Source organism: Varanus komodoensis, unplaced genomic scaffold (assembly GCF_004798865.1).
Source record: "Varanus komodoensis strain SLA01 unplaced genomic scaffold, ASM479886v1 scaffold17, whole genome shotgun sequence".
In the NCBI taxonomy this organism is placed as follows: Eukaryota; Metazoa; Chordata; class Lepidosauria; order Squamata; family Varanidae; genus Varanus; species Varanus komodoensis.
The window spans coordinates 15,759,239-15,781,343 of record NW_025335505.1 but is presented as its reverse complement, the minus strand read 5'-3'; the positions used below and the strand labels follow the sequence as shown (position 1 = coordinate 15,781,343).

At 37.7% G+C, this 22,105-nt stretch overlaps 1 protein-coding gene across 1 annotated transcript in view; it reads left to right on the top strand.

Annotated features, from left to right (window-relative positions):
• Positions 1-22,105, top strand: part of RTTN (rotatin) — an 88,228-nt gene that overhangs the window by 16,966 nt on the left and 49,157 nt on the right. Inside the window, exons 13-27 of the mRNA XM_044426505.1 lie at positions 388-500; positions 1,218-1,344; positions 1,859-1,984; positions 3,390-3,506; positions 4,385-4,521; positions 5,431-5,602; positions 6,469-6,568; positions 6,863-6,951; positions 8,945-9,062; positions 11,198-11,294; positions 12,025-12,093; positions 13,579-13,767; positions 15,256-15,495; positions 17,947-18,091; positions 19,870-20,024. Of these exons, the coding sequence (XP_044282440.1) occupies positions 388-500; positions 1,218-1,344; positions 1,859-1,984; positions 3,390-3,506; positions 4,385-4,521; positions 5,431-5,602; positions 6,469-6,568; positions 6,863-6,951; positions 8,945-9,062; positions 11,198-11,294; positions 12,025-12,093; positions 13,579-13,767; positions 15,256-15,495; positions 17,947-18,091; positions 19,870-20,024 (1,994 nt within the window). The remainder of the gene's footprint in view (positions 1-387; positions 501-1,217; positions 1,345-1,858; positions 1,985-3,389; positions 3,507-4,384; positions 4,522-5,430; positions 5,603-6,468; positions 6,569-6,862; positions 6,952-8,944; positions 9,063-11,197; positions 11,295-12,024; positions 12,094-13,578; positions 13,768-15,255; positions 15,496-17,946; positions 18,092-19,869; positions 20,025-22,105) is intronic.

Here is a 22,105-nt window from a genome sequence, read left to right as displayed (position 1 = left end):
CATCAATTGTGCATGCATTTGTAAGAAGATTGTCCTTTCAGATTATGTACATTGGTGAAGTCCTATTGTAGTGTCAGCAGGCCTGTGCAAGTCTGATCTGTCCTTGCTCACTTTTTCCAGTAAGGTCCACTCATGTTGCGTTATTCAAATGTTTCATTTAGGAGCTAGTGAGTACACTTAAGGGTTGGTGTACTTTTTGCGTGGGATTTTTGAGGCTTATTGTTGCTAATTAGATGCATTGGAATTAACAGATGACACACTGAAATTCTGTACAACTGAAATACAATTTTAGTTCATGTAACTCCTAAATAGAACTTCTCTAAGTTTGTTTCTTTGTTTTGCTTCTAACTGTGTTTTGTGTTTAACTGTGTGCTCTCTTATTTTCAGGGAGAAAAAAATCTTCTTGATTTGCTAGAGCTGGCAGAACAGGGCCTAAAAAGCCTTCCATATCATCAATACTTTCCCTTGCTTCACGAATTCATCAGTCTTTGCTCAAACATGTAAGTTTATGGTATCTCAATTTGCATGACTGAATATCACCCCATAGAAATATGAGTACATAACTGTTTAATATATTCAATTAAATTTTTTGTTTCATTGTAAATTATACCGGATAAATTTGAGAAGTAAATGATTTTAGTTGGGTGCTTGTTATTTATAAACTATAGATATAGATATGCATGATAATGATGTACTAGCACAGGAAGCAGAAATCAAAACAAAGTAGGCTCCTTCCTTGAAGACCTTGTACAGTGGTACCTCAGTTCATGAACTTAATTCATTCCATGATTCTGGTCACAAACCGAATTGGTCGCGAACCAAATCAGATTTTCCCATAAGGTTCAATGTAAATAAGGTTTTGTGACACAGAAATGTTCATGAACTGAGGTATTACTGTATTTCCAGCCTATACACTGTTGGGGAGATAGTGGGTAGGACAGATGCAGGAAAGGGTATTTAGTGCATCTTTCTGCAAAAATATTTTTCTTTACAAGGTTGCTGGGTTTTACTTTCTGGTAAATTAGCTCAGAATATCAGCTCTATAAATGGCAGTGTAACAATTATCTAAGTAATGACAGGAAGGCACAAGTAACTGAATTTGTTAAAACTCCTAAATGCCTTGGCTAGAGAGCCTGTATGCCAAGGCTTAAGGAATTGGCTGTGTGTGCCTTGAAGCAATTACTCCATCTTATCCTTTGAATAATTTCTGTTGGTAGCTGGAAGTCTGCCCAAGCAAGCCCATTTCTGCAGGCTGAGAGTCAAAAGGTGTTCCTCCATCTGTTGTCCCATCCTGTGTTGAACATAAGAGCTGAAGCCTATAGCTGCTGCCTCAAAACTGTTAAAGTATGTATTTGAAATAGCTTGTAGTTGCTTCAAAACAAAGCATTTTAGATTTCTTTTTAAATAAAACTATTTTCTCTTCCATTTTGTAATCTACGAATGCATGCAGAACAACAATCTGCCTGAAAATTTGTTAGTAGTATTGTACAGGAAACAGAAGCTTTTGCTGTATGATGTACGCTTGTCTGTTGTTAATGATGCCTGGGCACCATTAACTGAGCTCCAGAGAGAAGAGGGTCCTTTTCTGGGCTTTTTTTTTTAACTTCTGCCCCTTCCCCCATTTTTCTACCAAATCTTCCTATTTTATTATAGTTCTTCTCATGCAGGGTATAGAGAAAGCTGCTTGCTTAAAGAAGATGACCAAGGCCAACAGTCAAGGATGTAACTCTTGGCTTTAGCTGGTATCATAATTACCTTGATGGAAATAAGTTGAGAATTATACATCATCTAAGAAACATGGGGACGTTAATTTGATATTATCAGTACAATGTTTAACTATTTTACTTATTCTTTCTAGGAATGTTTAGGTATTCATAATATCACTACACCTGTTTCTGTAGTCAGCTATGGAGTACATTTCCTGCTTCATACCAAAGTTCTGTATGAAATCTGTAGTTTTGGACTTCAAGACTCTCATCATGAGGTACTGCATTTTGGATATTGTATCAATCTCTGAATTAAATTGTAGGTTAAAATGATTTGAATCTCAGACTTTTTAACTCTTAAGTGAAGCTTTGTGGACCTTCACCCTGAACAGATTTACTTAGATGCTGGCCTTCCTGATTTCTGTAGAGTGTTTGTCATGATGTCCACTGGGATGCCTACAGAAAAGCTGAGGGGAAGGATCAGGTGAACCTGGTTGTCAGTTGGGTGCACTGTGAGTTGTTCACAGAACAACCAACCCACATTGGCTTATTGGAAAGGTGGCTTGCTGTGATGTATGATCATATCCAGTGATCTTGTTTCTTTATAATACATAGATGATCAAAATCTTGTAGCAATCTTGTAGATTTACAGATTATACAATAATGTGATGTGACTAAATCCCAATTATTGAATAGAATTTGTTTATAAAAAGAGAAAAATCCAGGTAGCATATTTAAACCTTAGTAAACTAATTGCAAGGATCAGAATCCACACATAGGAGTCCAGTTTAAATAATGAAGCCATCTTAAAGAGAAAAGGCAGCCACTGGAATTGGTTGAAGGAATCATAAAGTAACAATGAAGGTTTTTAATTAGTCTAATTCGTTATTGATACAAAGGCATATCTACAATTTCAGAATCTGTCAGCAGTGTAAAATTCATAATATAAATTTATAGAATAATTGGAGGGAAAAAGAGGAAAAATGCTGCAGTAGGAGTTGGAAATTCTATAGATGATTTTTGTTGTTATTATCATATATTATTATCCAAAAAATTCAAGGTCAGCTTGTACCTAGGCTGAAAATTTCATTTTAAAGGGAGGCATTTATATAAGTCAATGATGCAAAGCAGTCTTACAGGCTGTCCTATCGTTCATTGGTTACAAGGTACACAATGCAGGAAAAAAAAGGAAGGCAACTTATTTATCACATTTTTACAGCTGCCATCCCAAAGCTCTGCTTTCTTAAGAAGTAAAAATTATGTTTCCTAGTTGCTATGTACATGAAAATACAAATAAATTTATCTATAGCATTGAGACCATCTTTCCCAATACACTTACCCCTATTCTTGGAAGCAGAAGCAAACTATTGGGATTAGCAATGCAAACCATGGTCTGTAAGCACATCCTAATTTTTATGGTGAGAAAGGTGTTTTTGCCATTCCTTATTGATCCTGTCCTAGAGGCAGTTCTTGCTGCAGAGTCCTACACTCTACTTCAGGATTGATGCTAACAGGCAGTAGACTCAGGATAGTATTTCACCATAGTTGTTGTGGATGTTTTTGCAAAGCACAAAACCTATTTGGCATGAAGGGCCAAAGCATGGTCTAATTTCCCTTTCTGACACCAACAAATTGATTTGGCCTGTCTTTATTGCACTATCTTACTTTCTCTCGTTAAAACAGGTATGTTCAGCTGCCACGTTTATACTGATGTATCTTCTTCAGGGCCGATTGATGATGGCAGCAGTGACTTGGAACAAGTTTATTGAGGCCCTTTATCCTGTTGTTCCAATTCTTCAGGTAATCTCAGCTTCTTGAAGCACAGTTTATCTTGAGCTAAGCTTAATTGTTTTGCCGATAGGAACAGCACTGACCATAGTGGAAAATATATAAGCATGGCAAGCAGGCAAAAAAGAAATAGAGGATTAATCAATATACTTGCTTGATTCTTGAATGCCGGCAAACTACACAGCATTAGACTTCTTAAAACAGAAGAGTTCAAATGCCTTACCTGACATTTTTCTGATTGTAATATTGTTTCTAAGTATCCTAAATCATTCCTGATCATGATTTGGAGGATAAATAATACATTTTCATGTATGATTTAGCAAGGAATAGCAGGATAAACTGGCTTAGAATCTTTGCCCGAGTCTCCCTTACGTGTGGTTCCTAGCTGCCTAGGGAACGTGAGAATAGGTGTAGTGAGCTGGGACCCAGGGGACCTATTTTGCACATCCAAATATACTGGTGTGTCCACTATGAGACATGGACTGGAGTAAAAATTGTGCTGCACAGTGTAGGTGGGCAGTGAAACTGCAAGCATAGCACAATAGGGCTGGATTCTTAGGGGGATAAGATTGTGTCACCTTTCATATAGTTCCCTGAAACAATAGCCAGTCAGGGAGCAGTGGCTGTGAACTTGCATATGCAGGAGCAGTAAGGTTTGAAAACTAATGCCTCCCTGGAAAGGAAATTTCAGCAGTGAAAAATGCAGTTCAGTGTGGTGGGCATGAGCCTTGTAAACATTTTGGCAGTGCCCTATCAGCTCGATTTGGCCTAGGAAATTCTGATTTCCAATTACTGAGGCAGTTTTTCATTTTCTGTTAACCACGAAAACTATTTCAGTGCATGACAATTATTTCCACTAAGTTGTTTATGTTATCCAAATATATAATTAGGGTTATGCAGACACAGAAGAACCTCTGGGTAGCTGCATCCTCTCACTGAGTGAAACAACTGCTGAAAAAGAAGGAATTTTTCCAAGAACTACTAGACTTAGGGTTGCCTTGCGCCTTTTGTTCTCAAAAAAACCACTGTGAGTAAACCTACAGAAACCTCTTTGTATGTGAAGGGTCAGTATTATTCATAACATCACAGTCTGCCTGTTGACCAGAGTTCTGAAGATAAACAGTTTTTGGGGGCTGGGGGCAGGGAATCTCTGGGCACTCTTATAGCAGTTTTTCTATGGAACTGCCAGATGGCTTATTTTAAGAACGACAGAATGGTAATACAGTGCATGTGAGAACTGTCCTCCTAGGTAAATCTTTTCAGAATGATATAACATTCTCAAGGTGCTCAATGTCTAAAGAAAATTATCACATCGCTAGGGGACTGCTGCACAAGTCAAAGCCACTAGTTTGGAAAAGTGAGGGAACACAGACTGTGTTCAATAGTAATTTCCCTGGAAGCAAAGAGCAGCAAAGGAGAGATTAAGTGCATATTTCAGTATGAAAGACTAGAGATAGAAATAAGGACTGGCCATGCAGACAATATAAAATCAGTCTATAAAATACTATGAATTAAGATGCATTTAGTATGGTTTTTTTATTCATCGATTAATAGCAGTTTGAGATTTTTTTTGGATTTTTCAGAAGGCTTGTAATGATTGGGAGCTGGTTCAGTCAGATGAGTTTTATGCATGCGAACTAAATCTAATTTATGTATTCAAACACGATACAGAATTAATTAGTAATTTTGGACAACCCATCTTTCTCTTGACTGAATTTCCAGTCTTTAGCAAGAATGACTGCACACAGAAGAAAGTAACATAAACACTAAGAAGCTAGGACAGACAAGATTTGTAGGGAACAAAGATTGAAAACATTCTATTCTATTTGAAAAGTATTTTTAAAATTCAATGCATGTACGTATTTAAAACTGTATTACAGAGAAGAAATGGTTTTTCTGGACAAAATCTAAGTAAGTAATTGCTTCATTTCTTTAGAGTCCGTTCCATGGCTCTCAAGCATTTAATGTTTCATCTTACGGTTGAAGAAGATGCAAATCTGAAGCGCCCACTACTGCATGGTAGTGCTGTTTCCAGCATTCCCAACTTACTTATTGTGGCAAAGCCTATTGAAATCAAACTGGATGATGCAAGAGAGTCAGTTTTTAAGGTGAACAACAAACCCAACAACATTGATATTGAACTGGAAATATCCCTCTGGCCCTGCAGGTTTCACCACTGGCTCTGTCACCTGCATCTGATGTTGCAGCCAGGTGCCAGTGGCCAGTGAATTGGCCTGGAAGTTGTCTAGGGAAGCTGGGATTATCACTGAGGTTGGAGGAGACAGGCCTTGCTGAAATGACATAGTCATTTAACCCATGGTTGTCATGCAGATGCAGAGATGAAAGAGAGTGAATGGAGAAAGGGAAATGGGGGAACTTAATTAGAACCTGGGAAGAATAAATGACAGACAGGATAATAAGAGAAGAGGGTACAGAGGAGGAGCTCTGATAGAAGGACAAGATAGGGGACAGAATGGCATTGCTGGCGTTCTGGGGTATAGAAGGAAGTTAGCAAGGAAGGGATGCTGGTAATCAGGCAAATCCAAGCAAAGCCAAAAAGATGCTAGGGATTCTCAAGGGCATTCTACTTAAGGTTGCTGGAAAGTCTTCTAGGGGATCTCCTGTCCTGTTCTACAGTTTTCAACTCCTGAGAAGGATGAGCAAGAAGCTCCTGAAAAGACAGTCCAGAAAATATAAAGCAGCTGCGAATGTATATGGTTTTGGCTAATCAGGCCTTTGGGAGTTTGTATCTTAAGGTTGTCTAAAACTGTGGTTTCTACTTGTGGAGGTGTCCATAAGAAATTTCTTTAGTAATGTGACTATGAGAAGAGGATGCACTCTTTTAGCAACTTCTGAAGGTGTGCTGTGTTGTGCACTGATGGCAGAAGGACTGAGGTACTCTTCTACGTATGGAGAATGATTGAGACAAATATTATTTCACAGAAATGACGGTATGCATTTGTTTTGTTTTTAGGCTGAGACAGTTGCAAAACTGTATGATATATTTATCTCTGACACTATTGATCTAGTTTTGAGGAAGTCTGCAGCTGAGCAGTTAGCTGTAATTATGCAAGGTAGAGTACTTTCAACCATCTATAGGTGGGTTGGTATGACAAAAAATGAAGCGGGTAGGAATGCAATGAAGTTTTTGCAATTTTGAGCAGGAACATTTATGCTGCAACATTTTTGGTAGTTCCACTAGTGATTCCTATTATTGAATTCTGGTTTAATGACCACATTGAAGGGAGATATTTCCTGGAGTCATACCATAACTAATGTAGGCATGATACTTCAGAATCTAGTGTTATAATGTTGGTAAATGTGTATACACATGCACAGAACCTATTTCTTTCTTATTCCTCTTTTAGATTCTAAAATCCATCACATTATCAAAAAGATGGGTGTAATAGACAAGATACTTGCTTATTTAACTGAATGTGTTGACCGAGATGGAAAGGTAAGCCATAAAAAATCCTTATAAACAGTATGATATTGTTTTTCTTTCCTTTCTAGATCAACTCAGTAATAATATTTTTGGGTAGAAACAACATACTTATACTTCAAATAAACAGTTGTATTCTGTAATAGATTCTTCATATTTTTGTATTCTTCATATTTGTGCTTGATTAGATAAAATATTTGAGAGTGTGTGTGTTCGTTAAGCACATAGTTCAATGGAAATCAACTTTAGGTTCTAATTTTTTACTCAAAAATCACTCAGTTTGTAATAAAAGTAACTGACTTTCAGCCTCATCTTATTGAAAGGAGAGAAGCATGTAAGCTACCTTGGGTTCCTTGGAAGAAAAAAATGGTGGGAAATAATGTAATAATTTTTGGAAAAGTTATCCCCTCTCTTCTTTCTATTTGCCTGGAACCTGAAAATAAACTAGAATTGTTTCACTGGCTTTTTGCTAGTAGGAATCATGATTTCAGATAAGCTACAGGCAGTTATTACAACAATTCAGGGTTTATTTTAAACCATGATTCCCAGTTCACATGTCATAACATATTGGGAAACAGGTAAAGTGAAGCTGAGTACTGGACTTTCGGCAGTATAGTGAAGCAGAAGATGGGGGTGGGTTCAGGCTAAGGCTTTACATAAGTTCATTTTTGCTTGTGCCCATGGGGCTAAACCAGAAGTAGAAAACCTGTGACCTTCAAGGTAAGGTAGAGTTGTAGCGTTCACCATCTCTTACCAGTGCCCATTCTGGCTGGAGCTTACAATGGTTGCAGTCCCACAATATTTGGAAAACCACAGATTGTTCAGCCTTATGCCAAATCATGGTAGATTCTTCAAGTCTAGGGATGTGTATTTTGAAGAATGTAATGGGCAATACCCAAGGAATGCAGCTGCTACTGTAAATTATGTAGCATTAACTTAATGTAATTTACATAAGTAGTTGCATCCCATGGGATATTGCTCTTTGAATATATGTTTTTCATTCTGCTGACATAAACCATGTACAAATTAGTACTAAGCAGCAGAACGCTTTATGCTATCATAAAGTGCAATAAGGGTGAAAAGAAGCAAAACCAAGATGACTTATTATTAACTCTGTCTTTGTAACTTTTTTTCTTGTTTTGCTGTTATATTCAGAAGCCAGAATGAACCTCCGGCTTATATGCTCCCCTATCCTTCTATTCTTCCCCCTGCTATAAAAATATTTAAAGTTGCTTCTTGCAGTTTGTAACAAAGGAAGCTTCCCATATGAAGATGTAGTCTGTAACACACACACACACACACACTTACCATAGACATGGATATCAGGACCATTGTGTTCAATTGTGACCAAAAAAGGAGAAATAATGTGTGAGGGATTTATTCATGTATATGAAAGTCCTTTTTATGTGGAAAGTTGAGTAACATTTGCTTCCATGTATCAAGTGGAATGTATCCAGGAGTGTGAGTAATCTTTCTTCTCTACAATAGTTTCTTTGCCTATGAGGGTTACAGCTACACTATGTTGGTCTTCTTCCCTGCTGGCTGGGACATAACCCAGTTGCAGACATTCTCTGCTGTAGCAAAAAGAGATGATACCTTCTGTAATCCATGTCTGAGTTTGGATGTATAGTCTAATGCGTTTCCCATTTTCATCTGCCCTAAGAGCTAAAAAGTGAGAAAGAAAAACGAAGAATATTTTGTGAAGTATATCCCTTAGATATATACCTTTGCAGCTGAGTTGTCTAAATTAGCATTGATTTCTTTAGACCTTGAGTCATGGATAGGTGAATCAAAAGAAAATAGAAGCAGTAGGACAGTGCAGGTCTTTTGAAGTCCTTCCAAGGTTTGCTTTGCTTTGCTTTGCTTTGCTTTGCTTTGCTTTGCTTTGCTTTGGTTTTTATATGGACCCAGGAAAGCAAAAAGGGCAGGCACAAAGAAAGAACTGCTCCACTGAGTGCAATGCTTTGTAAAGAACCTCCGTTAACAAAGCCTTTTTTGTTTTTGGCAGATCATGGACTGTATGATGTTGCCGTGTCTCATGCTTTTACGGAAACTTGTATATGCAGATCCAGCACAACGGCTGGCATTGGCCTATCAGCCTTCTGTTTTGCTGTTGTTACTTCGAGGTAAATTCATAAAAGTATAGTGAAAATTGTAGATAGTGGACCATTAAAAAATGATAAAAGTCATAGTGTTCTTAGCAGGACCAAGTATAAAATACTGTGATTCTTTTCATGTAATGTTCTTTCTAAACTATTACTTTAGATAAAATTAATGCTGGAACAGCCTTTCATAGAATATTTTTTGAAATCTCACTATTTTTTGATGCCAAGATTTTTTAATGTAAAGGTTTTTCCCCAGTATAAAGAATTATACTATAAATTGCAGTCAAATGTAGTGTTTTTTCCGGTGTATATGCTGACTACCAAATTTCCAAAGGTATTCCAATCCTGCTTCCTGAAATCCTTCTAACCAAAGGTGCCTTCAGTTGGCCTTGGGTCTTCATGCATGCAAAAAGCATGCATTCTATCACTATTCTGCAGCCCTTTCTTATAATAGTCCCTGTACTTTACCTATCCATTACCCATTTTCAAGAAATTCAAGGAACAAACTAAGTTGGTAAGTGTTAAGTATTCTGCATAAAAAATTAAGAAAGACTGCTATCTTAAGTCATATTTAGTTTGGTAGTTTACAATAGAAGCCACCATTTTTAATTTGGCAGCTATATCTAGTAACTCCAAAGTTCCCTTGGTTTATTTCTAATGTCAGTTTGGCCATATAGTTACTTTCTATAAGTTCTCGTAGACATATAGTGTCCTCGTTGAGGAAAGCAGATACACATCCTAGGATTAGGTCATTTAAAAATTTTAGGTGCTTGAACAATAGAACTGAGTTAGCTGGTTCACACTGAACACCAATTTGAACTGAACACCTAACGTATACATTTGCAGGGGTGAGAGGGAGAGAGTAACCTCTGGCACTGTTTTCAATGAGTAACCTGCAGTTATTTTGTTCATAGCCTCTGACCATGATGGTGTTCCACTAGGTGATCTCAAGAGGGGTGCTTGTCTTCCTGGATAGCTCAAAGAGGTTTAGGATCTTTTGCTGGGGTCTCAGGGGAATGTTTCCTAGCTTTTCATTAACATGGACACAACAGAAACAAGAGGTTATTCAGAAGGAAAGACAGAGCAGCCTAGTGTTGTTTAGGTAGCAAATATTCCTACTGCACACCCATCTTACTCTATATTTCTAAAGAAATAAAGAGCACTGTGCCTTGCTGATAGATAGATGGATTGAAAGGCTTCAGAGTAGGCATACAAGTAGTCCATGTTCTGGGCTCATTGCTAGGTCTGTATTCTGAGCTTAATTTGCTTTTTGTTCTTATACTCTTTCTTCTAGACTTGCTTTTATGAGAGGAGAAAGTTTTCTATTATTTTTCAAACTCATGCTTGATGGAGCTTGCTCTTAATGTCCTGACCTCTTTGTCTCCTTGACTATATCTGTTTTCTATGAGTAAAAGGCATGTTCATTTGTCTGCTTTTCAGGCTGCTATTTATATAGAAATTTCCAGGTGTTCTCCTCATCTTCAGTGGACTTATTGGGCTAGCTGAGGACAATGCAGGCCATGCCTCTAAGGGTCCTTTAGTCTAATCTCTTTAAGAGAAATACCTTCAGGTTAAGAGAAATACCTTCAGCCCTTCAGCAAGATTTCTATCATTCATCATTCATACTTGCAGGGCATAAGCTCATTCCTTCTATACCCAGGGTTACCCAACAAATCCCATGGTTTGCGATATTGTTCGTATGACACTTGGCATACCACGAATATTAGTATTAATTATATACACACTTTTGAATGCGTGAAGCCAACACTTAGATTTTTAAAGGGTTAATCAAATGACCATAATTTCTGATCATCTGAAGTTTTTTTTTACCAAATTATGAAAAAAGGGAAACACATGAATTACTTTATTTAGTGTTATATGGGCCTCAGATTAAAAATTAGAAAATATAGCCAGTAGTAGGTAGGAAAATATTGAAAAATTTTGGAAATAAAATATTTATAACATCTGTGCATTTTCTTGCCTGCAGATATGCATGATGGATTCATATTTTGATTTGTGTCTTGAATGGGGCGTCATGGTTTAAAAGAAATCCAAACTTTGGCTATTCTTCTCAAATTAGTAGTCAGTAGCATGGTAGGTTTTTATTGCACTGTGTTTATGCTTAGGAGAAAAAAAATCCTTTGCTTTCTTTTTAGTGGCCTTGATATTCCAAGATTATGGTGCCATTGTGAGTGAAGCCTCAGCATTGCTTTTTCTACTACTGTTTGATGAAGCAGCAAGAAAAGAGATGTGGTAGGCTGCTCTAATAGTTTGCTTTTGTACACTATAAGTTTACCCACAAAGCCAAAATATTTGTTGTTTCTTGTACCAGCTAGGATAACTTATGGATAAAGTTTGTATTTAAATTTTTTTGTGCATCTCCACTTTTCTCTTTTATTTATAACTACCATCATCTGGAATGCCAGAGATTATTTTATTCTTATCCTTCATCCTAGAACTATGTAGAGACCGCATGGTGGGTAGGGTTCAAGTGCGCATGTAATTCAACCAAGTCTGTGAATAAGCTGAAGTCCATTAGATTAAGAAATACAACATTAGAAAGCTTTAATCCAGTATTTTTCCTTCATTCAAGTGAAAGGTTTTGTAGTCTTTATCCAAAGCAATGCCACAGGCGGCAATGCTACTTAAGAAGGGTCAATATAATAAACTCAAAATTGAAATCAGTCCCAGACATTTTTAATGTATTAGCAGAAGTTATTTATAGTATCCTGGTATATATCTCAGTTTGATCCTGTAGATCAAATAGATAATTAACAGTTAATATATTACGTATTCTTAGCGCTGATAATTCTGCAAAACCCCATTTTGATAACTTTCTCAATAATGGAATGTATTTAACAATAAACAGCTTCAGACTCAGTTAATCTTTTTGTTATAAGGAGTATTGTTTGAATTTGCCAGCATACAAATTACTGATTAACTAACAGAGTATTTTTAATATAAATTTATTTTATTTTTATAGGGCTGATACTTTTTCCTGTGATTCTAATAGCATTCTCCCTTTTAGTTTGCCTGTTGCTATTGTGAGACGGTAAGTGTCTCTCTTTTGTAACCAAGATATATCACTAGTAATATAACAGACTGTTAACTTGGTAAGATGTTTTTGATTCTTATACTATATTTGAAGCATCCCTTGTGTAATGTTGCTACAGCAAGAGTGACTAATCCCTGCAAAAATATTTATCTTTTCTGTGAATTTAATAACTTTCTGAAAGCAAATGTTTAGATAACCCATCATAACACTTGGCAGGCCTTGAAAGTCCGAGTATGATAGTGTGTAGCCTCTCCCAGTCATGTAGGTTCGCTATTAGAAACTTCAGCTGTTACAGCATACAGCCCCTCTATGTCTTGATTACATTAACCAAACCTCCAGGTATTACACTAGCACCCTTCTTTTTAATTTTGTTTTATTTTTGTGAGTTCCAAAATAAAAAAAAACTCAAACAAAAATAAAAGGGATAAAGAAAATATTACAATTTTCTTACATTTAAATTTGAGGGAATCAATTGCAATGAATCTATGTTCTCTTATATATTTTATGTATAGCAAAATATACATACATTTTGTTATGGATACAAATCCAAAGTGCCTTTTTTGTTGGTTTTTCATGACCTAAATAGCTTTGATTTTAATGCTTTGCATTATTAGTTGAAGTATCCATCTGTGAATACAATTGTTTGCATTCCTAGCGTGTAAGTGTCCACGTCAACAGATTTTTCCTTTGATATGTCACAGAATCTCAGAACAAAAGCTTCTTCTGGACTTGCCATGTAGAACACTTCCTGGTGACTTCCCAATAATTGTTTGCATCCCCTGGAAGCATGCTGGAATACTAAAGTTTATGAATTTTTCAGAAATGTTGTCACATCTTTCAATTTAGGCAGGCTGTTATTTTTGCTCTAGAAAGTGAATGATAAGAATGCATCTTAGCTTTCAGTGTTCAAGGGCTATCAGACCAGTGGGCTGGCATAAATAGACTTCACAAGGGAGAGTAAACATATCTTTTGTATGCGTAGTCTTCTCGTAGGCATACAGTGACTGGATTCACAGTATATGACAATCCATGGTGGGTGGCCAAAAAGAAAAGCTAAAAGGAAAAAGCTTCATTGAGCAAAAAATAATTCATGATTGCAGCAGCAAGTGGGGAAACAACTTGATTCTTCCATGGTGATGGTTGTGATACCCAGGAGAGGGCAGATGTGGAGGAGGGGGCCAATACTCCATAGTGAAGCTGATTCTCTGTCGGACTCTTTGTGGGTTGCTTGCATGGCAATCAGCCTACATGGCTTATCACCAAGGTGTGTTGGGGTGACATGCAAACATGTCCCATGTAACATTTGGGTATTCTTATCTGCAGTATACTTCTGTTAACTGAAGACCTTGCTGCCATTTGTACTATGTCTCTCTTTGGAAACTGCAAAATGTGATTTTGTGTTCTCCTTTATGTCACCTCTCAGCCAAAACCTAAGGAAAAACAGCTTTTTAACATTTACTGTTTCTCTTTTCCCCCTTAAAGGTATCATCTACCTGTTAGAATTGCTGGTTATCATGCCGTGAGTCCCAACTCAGTGGTGTTGCCATTTTCTGGTGAACTCTGGGCCTCAAAGTCTGTGTCAAACATGTTTAAAATGGCTTGGAATTTGTCTTGGTTCCATGGAGTTGATAACATACTAAAACTCACCAGTTATGAGACAGCAACAGAACAGTAAGCTATTAATCTGCGTCCATGGTAGAATTTGAAGCAGCATTTTAATTTTGGGTGAAATTGTTTGAGCTCTACTGGTTGCCATACTGTGTACTGTACTATAATCCTTAATCCATACTGCAGTTGCTAATCTCTTCTTATTCACTCAAGATGGTATCAGCTTGTACTTCTGAAGGATAGCAAAATTATCTTAGTTCTGAATGTTTGATCCATTAGGAATTAAGAGGAATTGATTCATTATGACAGTTGGAAGCTTATTAGGATTCAGGACTTCAAATGACACTTGTGGTCTGCTAACATAAGTAAGAAAAAAGTCTGAGTTTCCTTAAGAGGAAAGTCAGGGCTTCTGTGTTCTCCAGACATACAAGAAAGCTCTTGTCCAACACATACAGGATAGTATATTGCCTTCCACTAATGAAAGGTGACAGCCGATTCCCATCACATATTAAGAAGTGCAAGCATTGTTCTGTCATTACTGGATAGAATAGCCTTATCTATTCAAAAGGAATTCCAAAATTATATATTTTGCTTCCCCCAGCAGTCAGGTTTGGTTTGGTTTGGTTTGGTTTGGTTTGGTTTGGTTTGGTTTGGTTTGGTTTGGTTTAAGGGGAAGCCCATTTCCTGTTCTAGGAACCAACATGATTGAAATGTCGCTATGAACTTTTTAATAATAGGATTTTGTAGTGTTTCTCATTGTGCCAAGGGGGATAACATTTCAGATTGGCATTTCTTGTGGGCTGATTCACCTGGTTCTAACCCTCAAATGTTTCAGCACAAAGGATTTAATCAGTACCAGTGGGATCTCTCCTATTACCCTTACCTTTGACAAACTTGCTGTAGAGAGGGGCAAGTGGCAGTGGCAAGACTGGCATGCAGCAGGGTCACATGTTTAAGAATGGAATAAACCCACAGACATGCCCAGCAGTGTCTGTTAGCATGAATAATATCTTCCTGGTATCAATGATATTCCAGCATATACTTGTGACGCCACCAGGCTTTAAATATTAGGTGTCCTCCTACAAATATTTTCCCGTTGCTATCGCCTCCTCTCACCAGGGTAAGCTTGCGAAAGAGAGGTAGAACTGGTAGATAGGTGAGTCATTGGTTCTTTCTTGGGCTGGATTCCTATTCCAGGCCAAGACTGATTTGAGGCCAGCTCCAAATTCCAACCATATTAACTTCTTTGAGTTGTACTAATTTCAGACTGAGCATGAGACATTTTGCTTATCACTTATGTTTGTTATTGATTATATATCCTGGGACCAGCTGTGAAAGATTACTGTATTACCAGTTGTAGTAAATGAAAAGTATTGAAAACATAGGCATTATAATAGGCATGTAATATTTAGTGCCTGTCCTCTAAAACAAGATGCATACTGTCTAACTAAAATGCATTTTCTAAAGGAAAGAAGATGAAAACATTAATTTCTTCATTAGTCTCTCTTTAACTATTGCCTACAGTTATTTTTATTTAATTTTTCATTTCAGATTTTCAGATACATTAAAGTTCTCTTCTGAGGATCTTCTTACACTGAGGATAACTCATGCAACCAGTGGACTGCAAGACTGTCTTAATTCAATCATTCAAGCGGTGTCCCACAGGGAAGTTAGGGCTGCTGTCACAAGAATGAATTTTTATATTCTGAATGACAGACTGGCATTAATGTGCAGCAGTGGCCTTTGTGGGGCTACTTTGAAGTTTTTGGCTTGGCAATCAGCATTAAGCAGGTCAGTATGTAAGTCTAAGGTACATAAGTGGCTACAAAGCCATCTGTCACAATAGATTTGGCTTTGAAACTTTCAAAGATAACCAGTCTCTTTGGAGTCCTCCAAAGCATTGCCACTAGAGCCAATATCTTTAAAGTGATAAACCTGTCTGTGTCTAGCAGTGAGAAGAAATAGCATTTTCAAATTCATAGGCTAACTGGAACATTGAATGAGACACTACAATGCATGTATAGGAGTGTCTCCTGTTTCTCTGCCCATAATGATCTCCTATTGCAATATGATAGGAAGAATTTTTAAAATATTTTTTATTTGGAAGTTCAAAAAAGGAGAAAAATATAGCTGCATAAATTTCTGTGTATCACTTTAGGTGCATTCAGATGAAGAGTGTGTGTGTGTGACTTTCTAAGAATCAACTTCAACAAAAGCATACAAATATCCAAACAAGTGAATATCAAATATTCAAACATTTGCAGGTGGCAGTCATACATCATCCATTCAGATATGGGAACTGCTATAAGATATTCATTCTATTGTGTTATATGAGATGAGTGCTGCAATAATGGAATATAAGTTTTTCAACTTTCAAAAGAATTTCAGTATTTTAACTTTCAAAAGAGAATCCATTTGTGCTGACCACTCAATAATTTTAGGAAGTAATGAGATAATTTTGGCAAATATATACATCAGTAAATTCTAAAGCATGCCATTGCAAAGAATAGCTTATTCACATAAAGAAACAAGTATTGAGCATTGCCAAAAAGAATAGTTAAAAGAAGCATTATCTTCAATAATTAGCCAATTGAGACAAACCCTTGTTAAAAGAAATGCTTCAGTAAACTCAAAGTTTTTGCTAAGATGTGACCTAAGATCCATAGACATGGTAGATGTTAAAACCGAAGCTGCAGTGCACTGATTAGGCAATGTAGGTCCATTCATGACTCTCTGTATCATATTTATTCACCAAAAGCAAGTATTTGTAGATATGGTTCCTGGGTTTCTTTGCCTGATCAGCCTTGGAGGTAAATGGAGAGGAAATCTTTGCACCTTCAGTAACTACAGTAGTAAATTCTGCAAAGTAGAAGTCATGAAAGTGGGAGTGAGTGGGAGTTACTATTTTTACTTTCTGCACTAAGTGCTGAAAAGGTGGAGGGCCCTTAGAATTGTCATTTAAATGCTTCAAATTTGACAGAATTGCACTGCTGAGGGGAGATATTTTGTGTGTTTGGGGCTCTCCCTGTTTCAATTTGACACTCTTCCTTTGCCTCTTTTGCCTCCTCTTTCCTGGTGCTTTTCAATTGGCAACTGGCCCATGGCGACTGTGTACAAATTAGCCTACATGCAGTCTTCATCAGGTTTTATGTAGGTTAACTACTCCACTTGACTTCTCCTTATGGCAGCTGAAAAAGACAAGGCAAGGCTAGATGGCCATAAGAGAGCACTTGTGAAAACCATAAATCAATAATGCAAGCCCAATTGCCCCTTTTTAGGCTCTAGAAAATGAGAAAACAGGGACAAACAAGCAAAAAGAGTTGGTGATTGGTACAGGTGGGGGAAACAAGATGGCTTTTGCTGCAGAGAGCATTGAGGGTTTTGCTGGAAGTGACTGGAGGACTGAGGGGTAACAGTAAGTCCAAATGCCTGTCAGGCACACAGCAGAATGTTCTGTGAAGAACCAACCCATAGTGGCTTATATGTAGACTAGCTCAGCATGGTGTGTGAAACCCCAGCCCCCAATACATATTTCCAGTAGTGAAGGAAGTAATCCAGCCTACCATTCACAGGATGGTTTAGCATGATGTGCAAACCTACTTAATAAGTGCTTCCAATAGGATGGATGTGCTGAAGATCCAGAAAGAATGCTGTTATACAGCTGTGTTCCTTCCCTCCAGTTCATTCAACTTCATTCCAATCCCCTACTCAACCTAATCAAAAGCCCAAGAAGATAATTGATGCTCAACTAATGCATTGGGCCAAGCATTGGGTAGATACCCCTTTTGCACTTCCCCCTTCAGGTTGTTCATTCTTCTTCTAACCTACATGGCCCATGTGGTCCCCAGGTCAGTTAGATGTTTAACAGAAGTAATTTCTGTTCTGTCTGTGCATGTGGTGTGAGTCACGAATGCCATAACAGAAGGATGGACAAAGGAAAACACAGCCTGTTTTTCTTTTGTTGTGTCAATCCACTCACTGAGAAGTTTTATGGGTTCCCATTTGTCACATGATATATTGATATCATGGCTTGAATTCTTATTTTGTTTAATTTTTTTAAAAATATCTTGCATTCAACCATTATGTTCCTAAAATTTTCTCTTGCTGGTACAGTATTACCAGCTTTCGTTAAAGTTCTCAGTTTAACTTGATCTTTCAAGCCTGTAGAATAGTAGGAACGTCAAACAAGCTATATGTTAAAGATGTACCAATACATAAACAAAACCTCTGTTTATGCTGAAGGTTTCTTCAGGTGCTTCCAGCTTCTTCAGAAGATGAGAAGTTATTGGCTGATGTCATTCATTTTCTAAACACCTTTCTGAAGGAACAGAAGATTACTTCAGAAGTTGAACACCTAAAATGGATCCTGGATGTAGTCCTGAAGAATGTAAGAGCCCAATTAGCAATTAATTATAATAGGATACTTATTTTCAATTTAGTAGGGTCTAGCAGCACAGGCTGTGTCTGCATGAGCCACTGGCAAAAAACTCTTTAACCCTTCTTTCCAGTGCAAATAGTAGCATCCTTTTATAGAATGCACCCAGCTACTCACTCCTATGCCCTTCTTTCTTGACTAGATCCAGCATATTAGGTTGCTTACGCCCAGTAAGTATAATTGACTCATCTAACACAGGGGTGGTCAAGTTGTAACCATCTGGATGTTTTGGCCTACAGCTCCATCATTCCTCACCATGGGCTATGTTGACTAGGTTTAAGGAAAGTTGTAGTCCAAAACATCAGGAGGACCACTGATTGCCTATGCTTAACTTAATCTCATACTCTCCACTGTGGCTGACAATGGTTCCCAAGTCTTAGCAGAAGCAAACCTCTAATGTAGGGGTTCTCTGAACATCTGATGTTCTCCAGATGTTACACATGACAACTTTAGTATTCTCTGACAGTTGCACTTACTGGCAGGTGTTTATAGGAACTGTAGTCTAAAACAACTGAAAAGAACCAGCGTTCCTACCTCTGCTACAGTTCAATCTAGTACCCTTGTTCTCATATTCATAATTCAGTTTCTGCACTGAAACAGAATATCATTGTGTTGGGTGCCCAACTTATACAAGTGTACCCTAAATAAATAGAATTCCTGCAGCCGTTACTGGGAAAGAAGCACTGAGAAGCTGGTAATCCTCTCTAGAACTTTACACAAAATTGTTTTGATCCAAAGCAACATGAATAAATGAAGAGTTCCTCATTTGCCTGGAGCACAAACAGCTCTTTATTGTAAAGCAAACTGCAGTGGCTGAGCTGTGTGCAGTTTCCCCTTTGAGATGCTTCACAAAGGGTGATCTTCCTGCATTTTTGCCATTACAGATTATTTTGCCTTATTTAAAGGGATTTAAAACTATTAAAAGATAGGGAATCATATTAAATTATCTCTGTAAACTCTTGCACCAGGTCTTGTGCTAAAGAAGAACTTCACACAAAGCAGGTACAATAATGTGCACAATGGGAATGGAGCATGTTTTCCCAGCAACAAAACGTTGCATTTGTTTCTCAGGATAAATTGGATGCACATGGTACAGAATTTAAATCTCTTGCTATGAATGAATGATAAACACATTCATTTTTTTCAGAAAAGAAAATAGACTTCAAAGGCTCATTGTGTCTGAAGAGATGTGTTCCAGTGATAAACTGCTTCTTAAATCTGTGCTTTTTCTGAGGGGAGTCTGTCAGCATCTGGTCATTTGAAATTTACACAGCACTAGGAAAGTGCTTATTGAATATCATAGTTTCTTTATTGTGTGGGATTGCAGTACAGTTCATTTGACATAATTTACTAAGAAAATTTGAACTAAAATATCTTCTTGCTTTATAGATTTATAACCATTTATTGCATTTATGACTGGGTTCAGAAAACATCCGAAGGGTTGAATAAGGCCTCAGTGGAAGTTGCCATTGACCTGCCTGTTGTTGAAATTGTTATTATGTTGCCTGAACCCAGCCATGCATGGTTTGTTATACACAAACAAACCAGAATTCACAGCTGAACAAAACAAAATGGGTTCTCTTCAATGCTTATTTGAAGGTTGGCTTGGCATGCCATATGCACAAGTTCTCTATCATGTAAGTGATGCCGCTGATTCCTAAGCTCTTGCACTGAATAGCTAATGAAATATTAGTTATATTCTGAAGGTGTTTCACTGATCTTCTCTCCAGAATCCAAAATCTCTGCTAGACCTTGTGGTGCAGCCAGAATCCCAAGCACAAGATGAAGTAGATGACCTAAGGATTGCTGTCAGACAACAACTGCAGAAAGAATTGATTGCCTTCTTTAATACACTTCTGCTCAGCTTCATGTCTGTTTCTGACAGGTATAGCATAAAAGGTGTTGTCCAGAAGTGAGGAATACAACAATTTGATTATTAAATTGATCCAGACCCTTCAACCTTTTTAAGTGTGATGGGCAACAAGGAGAAGAGGTTTTTTTTCTAAAGACATCTCAACTGCTCCTATTGACCAGGAAATGTAGCTGTTATGTAATACACTTTTTATTTCAAGACTCAGAGGCGCAGTTTGCCTTTGCTTTTTGCCCAAGATAGAAATTCTTAGGTTTACTCCATTCTCTGACTTAAATTCTGTCTGTGGGCATTTTAAACTTTCTCTTATTCAAATTCCTCAACTTTCCTTGCTAACCTTTCTCCTGCCACACACACCCAAGACAGGGAATTGTCAGTGGTAGTTCCACAGCTATGAAATTCTCTTCCGAGAGAAGTGTGTGTAGTCTTGTCTTCTCTTTTGCTCACTGGTTTATTGAGCTGTATAAATGCTGGTTGTTAGCAGCTGTCAGGGCCCAGGAGGTAGATTTTGATTTTTCTAACCCATCTTGGGATAGTTTCTTATCCTGAAAGATTTATTATAGGTTTATTAAAGTTTCTCAGACATTGCTGTTCCATTTTTTAAGGAGCTCCAGAGCTACCTGAAACATAGTTTGAAAACTGTTGGCTTAGCATGATAGAAGTTGTATCTCAACAAGAGCTCTAGGATTTTTTTTTTTTTTTTTTTTGGCGTGGGGAGCTTTTCTTGAAACTGGAAGCCCTTCTGGCCTCTTCATGTTTGTCTTCTCTCTCAGTTACAGTATCTTACATTATGTCCTTACACAAGTAATTATACTGCCTTGAAAAAATATTCAGCACTCTGACTTTTCCAAATATTACAATCTGGAATTGAAATGGACTTCATTGCCTCTTTTACCAATTGATAGACACCAAATACTCAACACAGTGAAGGTGCAAAATATTTTTCTTGTGACACAAAAGTTAAGTAGAGAAAGACATACTAAAATGTATTGGTTGCATGAGTATTCCACTTCTTTGCTGTGTAAGTCACTGGCTCCAGAAGACACATAAAAATAGTTGAATCTCAGATTAAATGCGTCCGTTTCTGGAAGGCTCCAAACTTTGTTAGAGAGCATCATGCAGAGCTATCAAAACAACACCAGGATAAAGCACAGAAACACCAGTCAGGGTTGGATTATCTAAAAAAACACACCATTAAACAGTGAACAATCCCCAGAGTACCAGCAGGTGGACTTTATGGAAGAATGGAGAGAAGAAAGCCATTGCTGAAACAAAGTCATATCAAAGCCCATTTGGAGTTTGCAAAACAGCCTTGGGGGACATACTGAATGTGAAAAAAAGATTCTCTGATCTGATGAGATCAAGACTGAACTTTTGGACCTTGCTGCAAAATGCTGTGTGTTGGACAATGCCAGCAGCACTCATTGCTGTGAGAACGTCGTCTTCACTGTGGAGCATGCTGAGGGCAGCAGCATGTTGTGGAATGCTTCTCACGCAGAACTGGGAAGTCGGTCAGGTTTGAAGGCAAGGTGGATGGAGCCAAATACAGAGCCGTTCTAAAGGAAAATTGTATTGGTCTGTAAGTGTCCTGGTACTGAGGCAGAGGTTCACATCACAGCAGGGTAATGATCCTGAACAGCCAAAGCAACACTGGAGTGGTTTGAAAACAAGAACCAGTCAAAGTTCAGACCTTGATCCAACTGTAGCAAGTCCTCAAAGTTATTTATTATTTATTTATTTATTAAAACATTTTTATGCCGCCCCATCCGCCGAAGCCTCGGAGCGGCTTCCACAAACTGTCCCTGTCGAGTCAGGCAGAGAGGGAGGAGTTTTGCTAGGAAGGATGGGCAAACACTGCAGGATCTGGTTGCACAGAGACTTACCCCACATGACTCGCAGCTGCAATGGCTGCTGACCCTGCTTCCATGTTTACAATAAAAAATACCTTGCACATTCATATAGTTTGAGAGTCTTGTGTGCATTAAGTGCTAACAGTGCCAATAAAATCTATTTCAATTTCAAATTGTGACACAACAAAATATAGAAAAGCCTAAGGTGGGTTAATACTTCTGTGGGACAGTAGCTTCTGCTTTTCT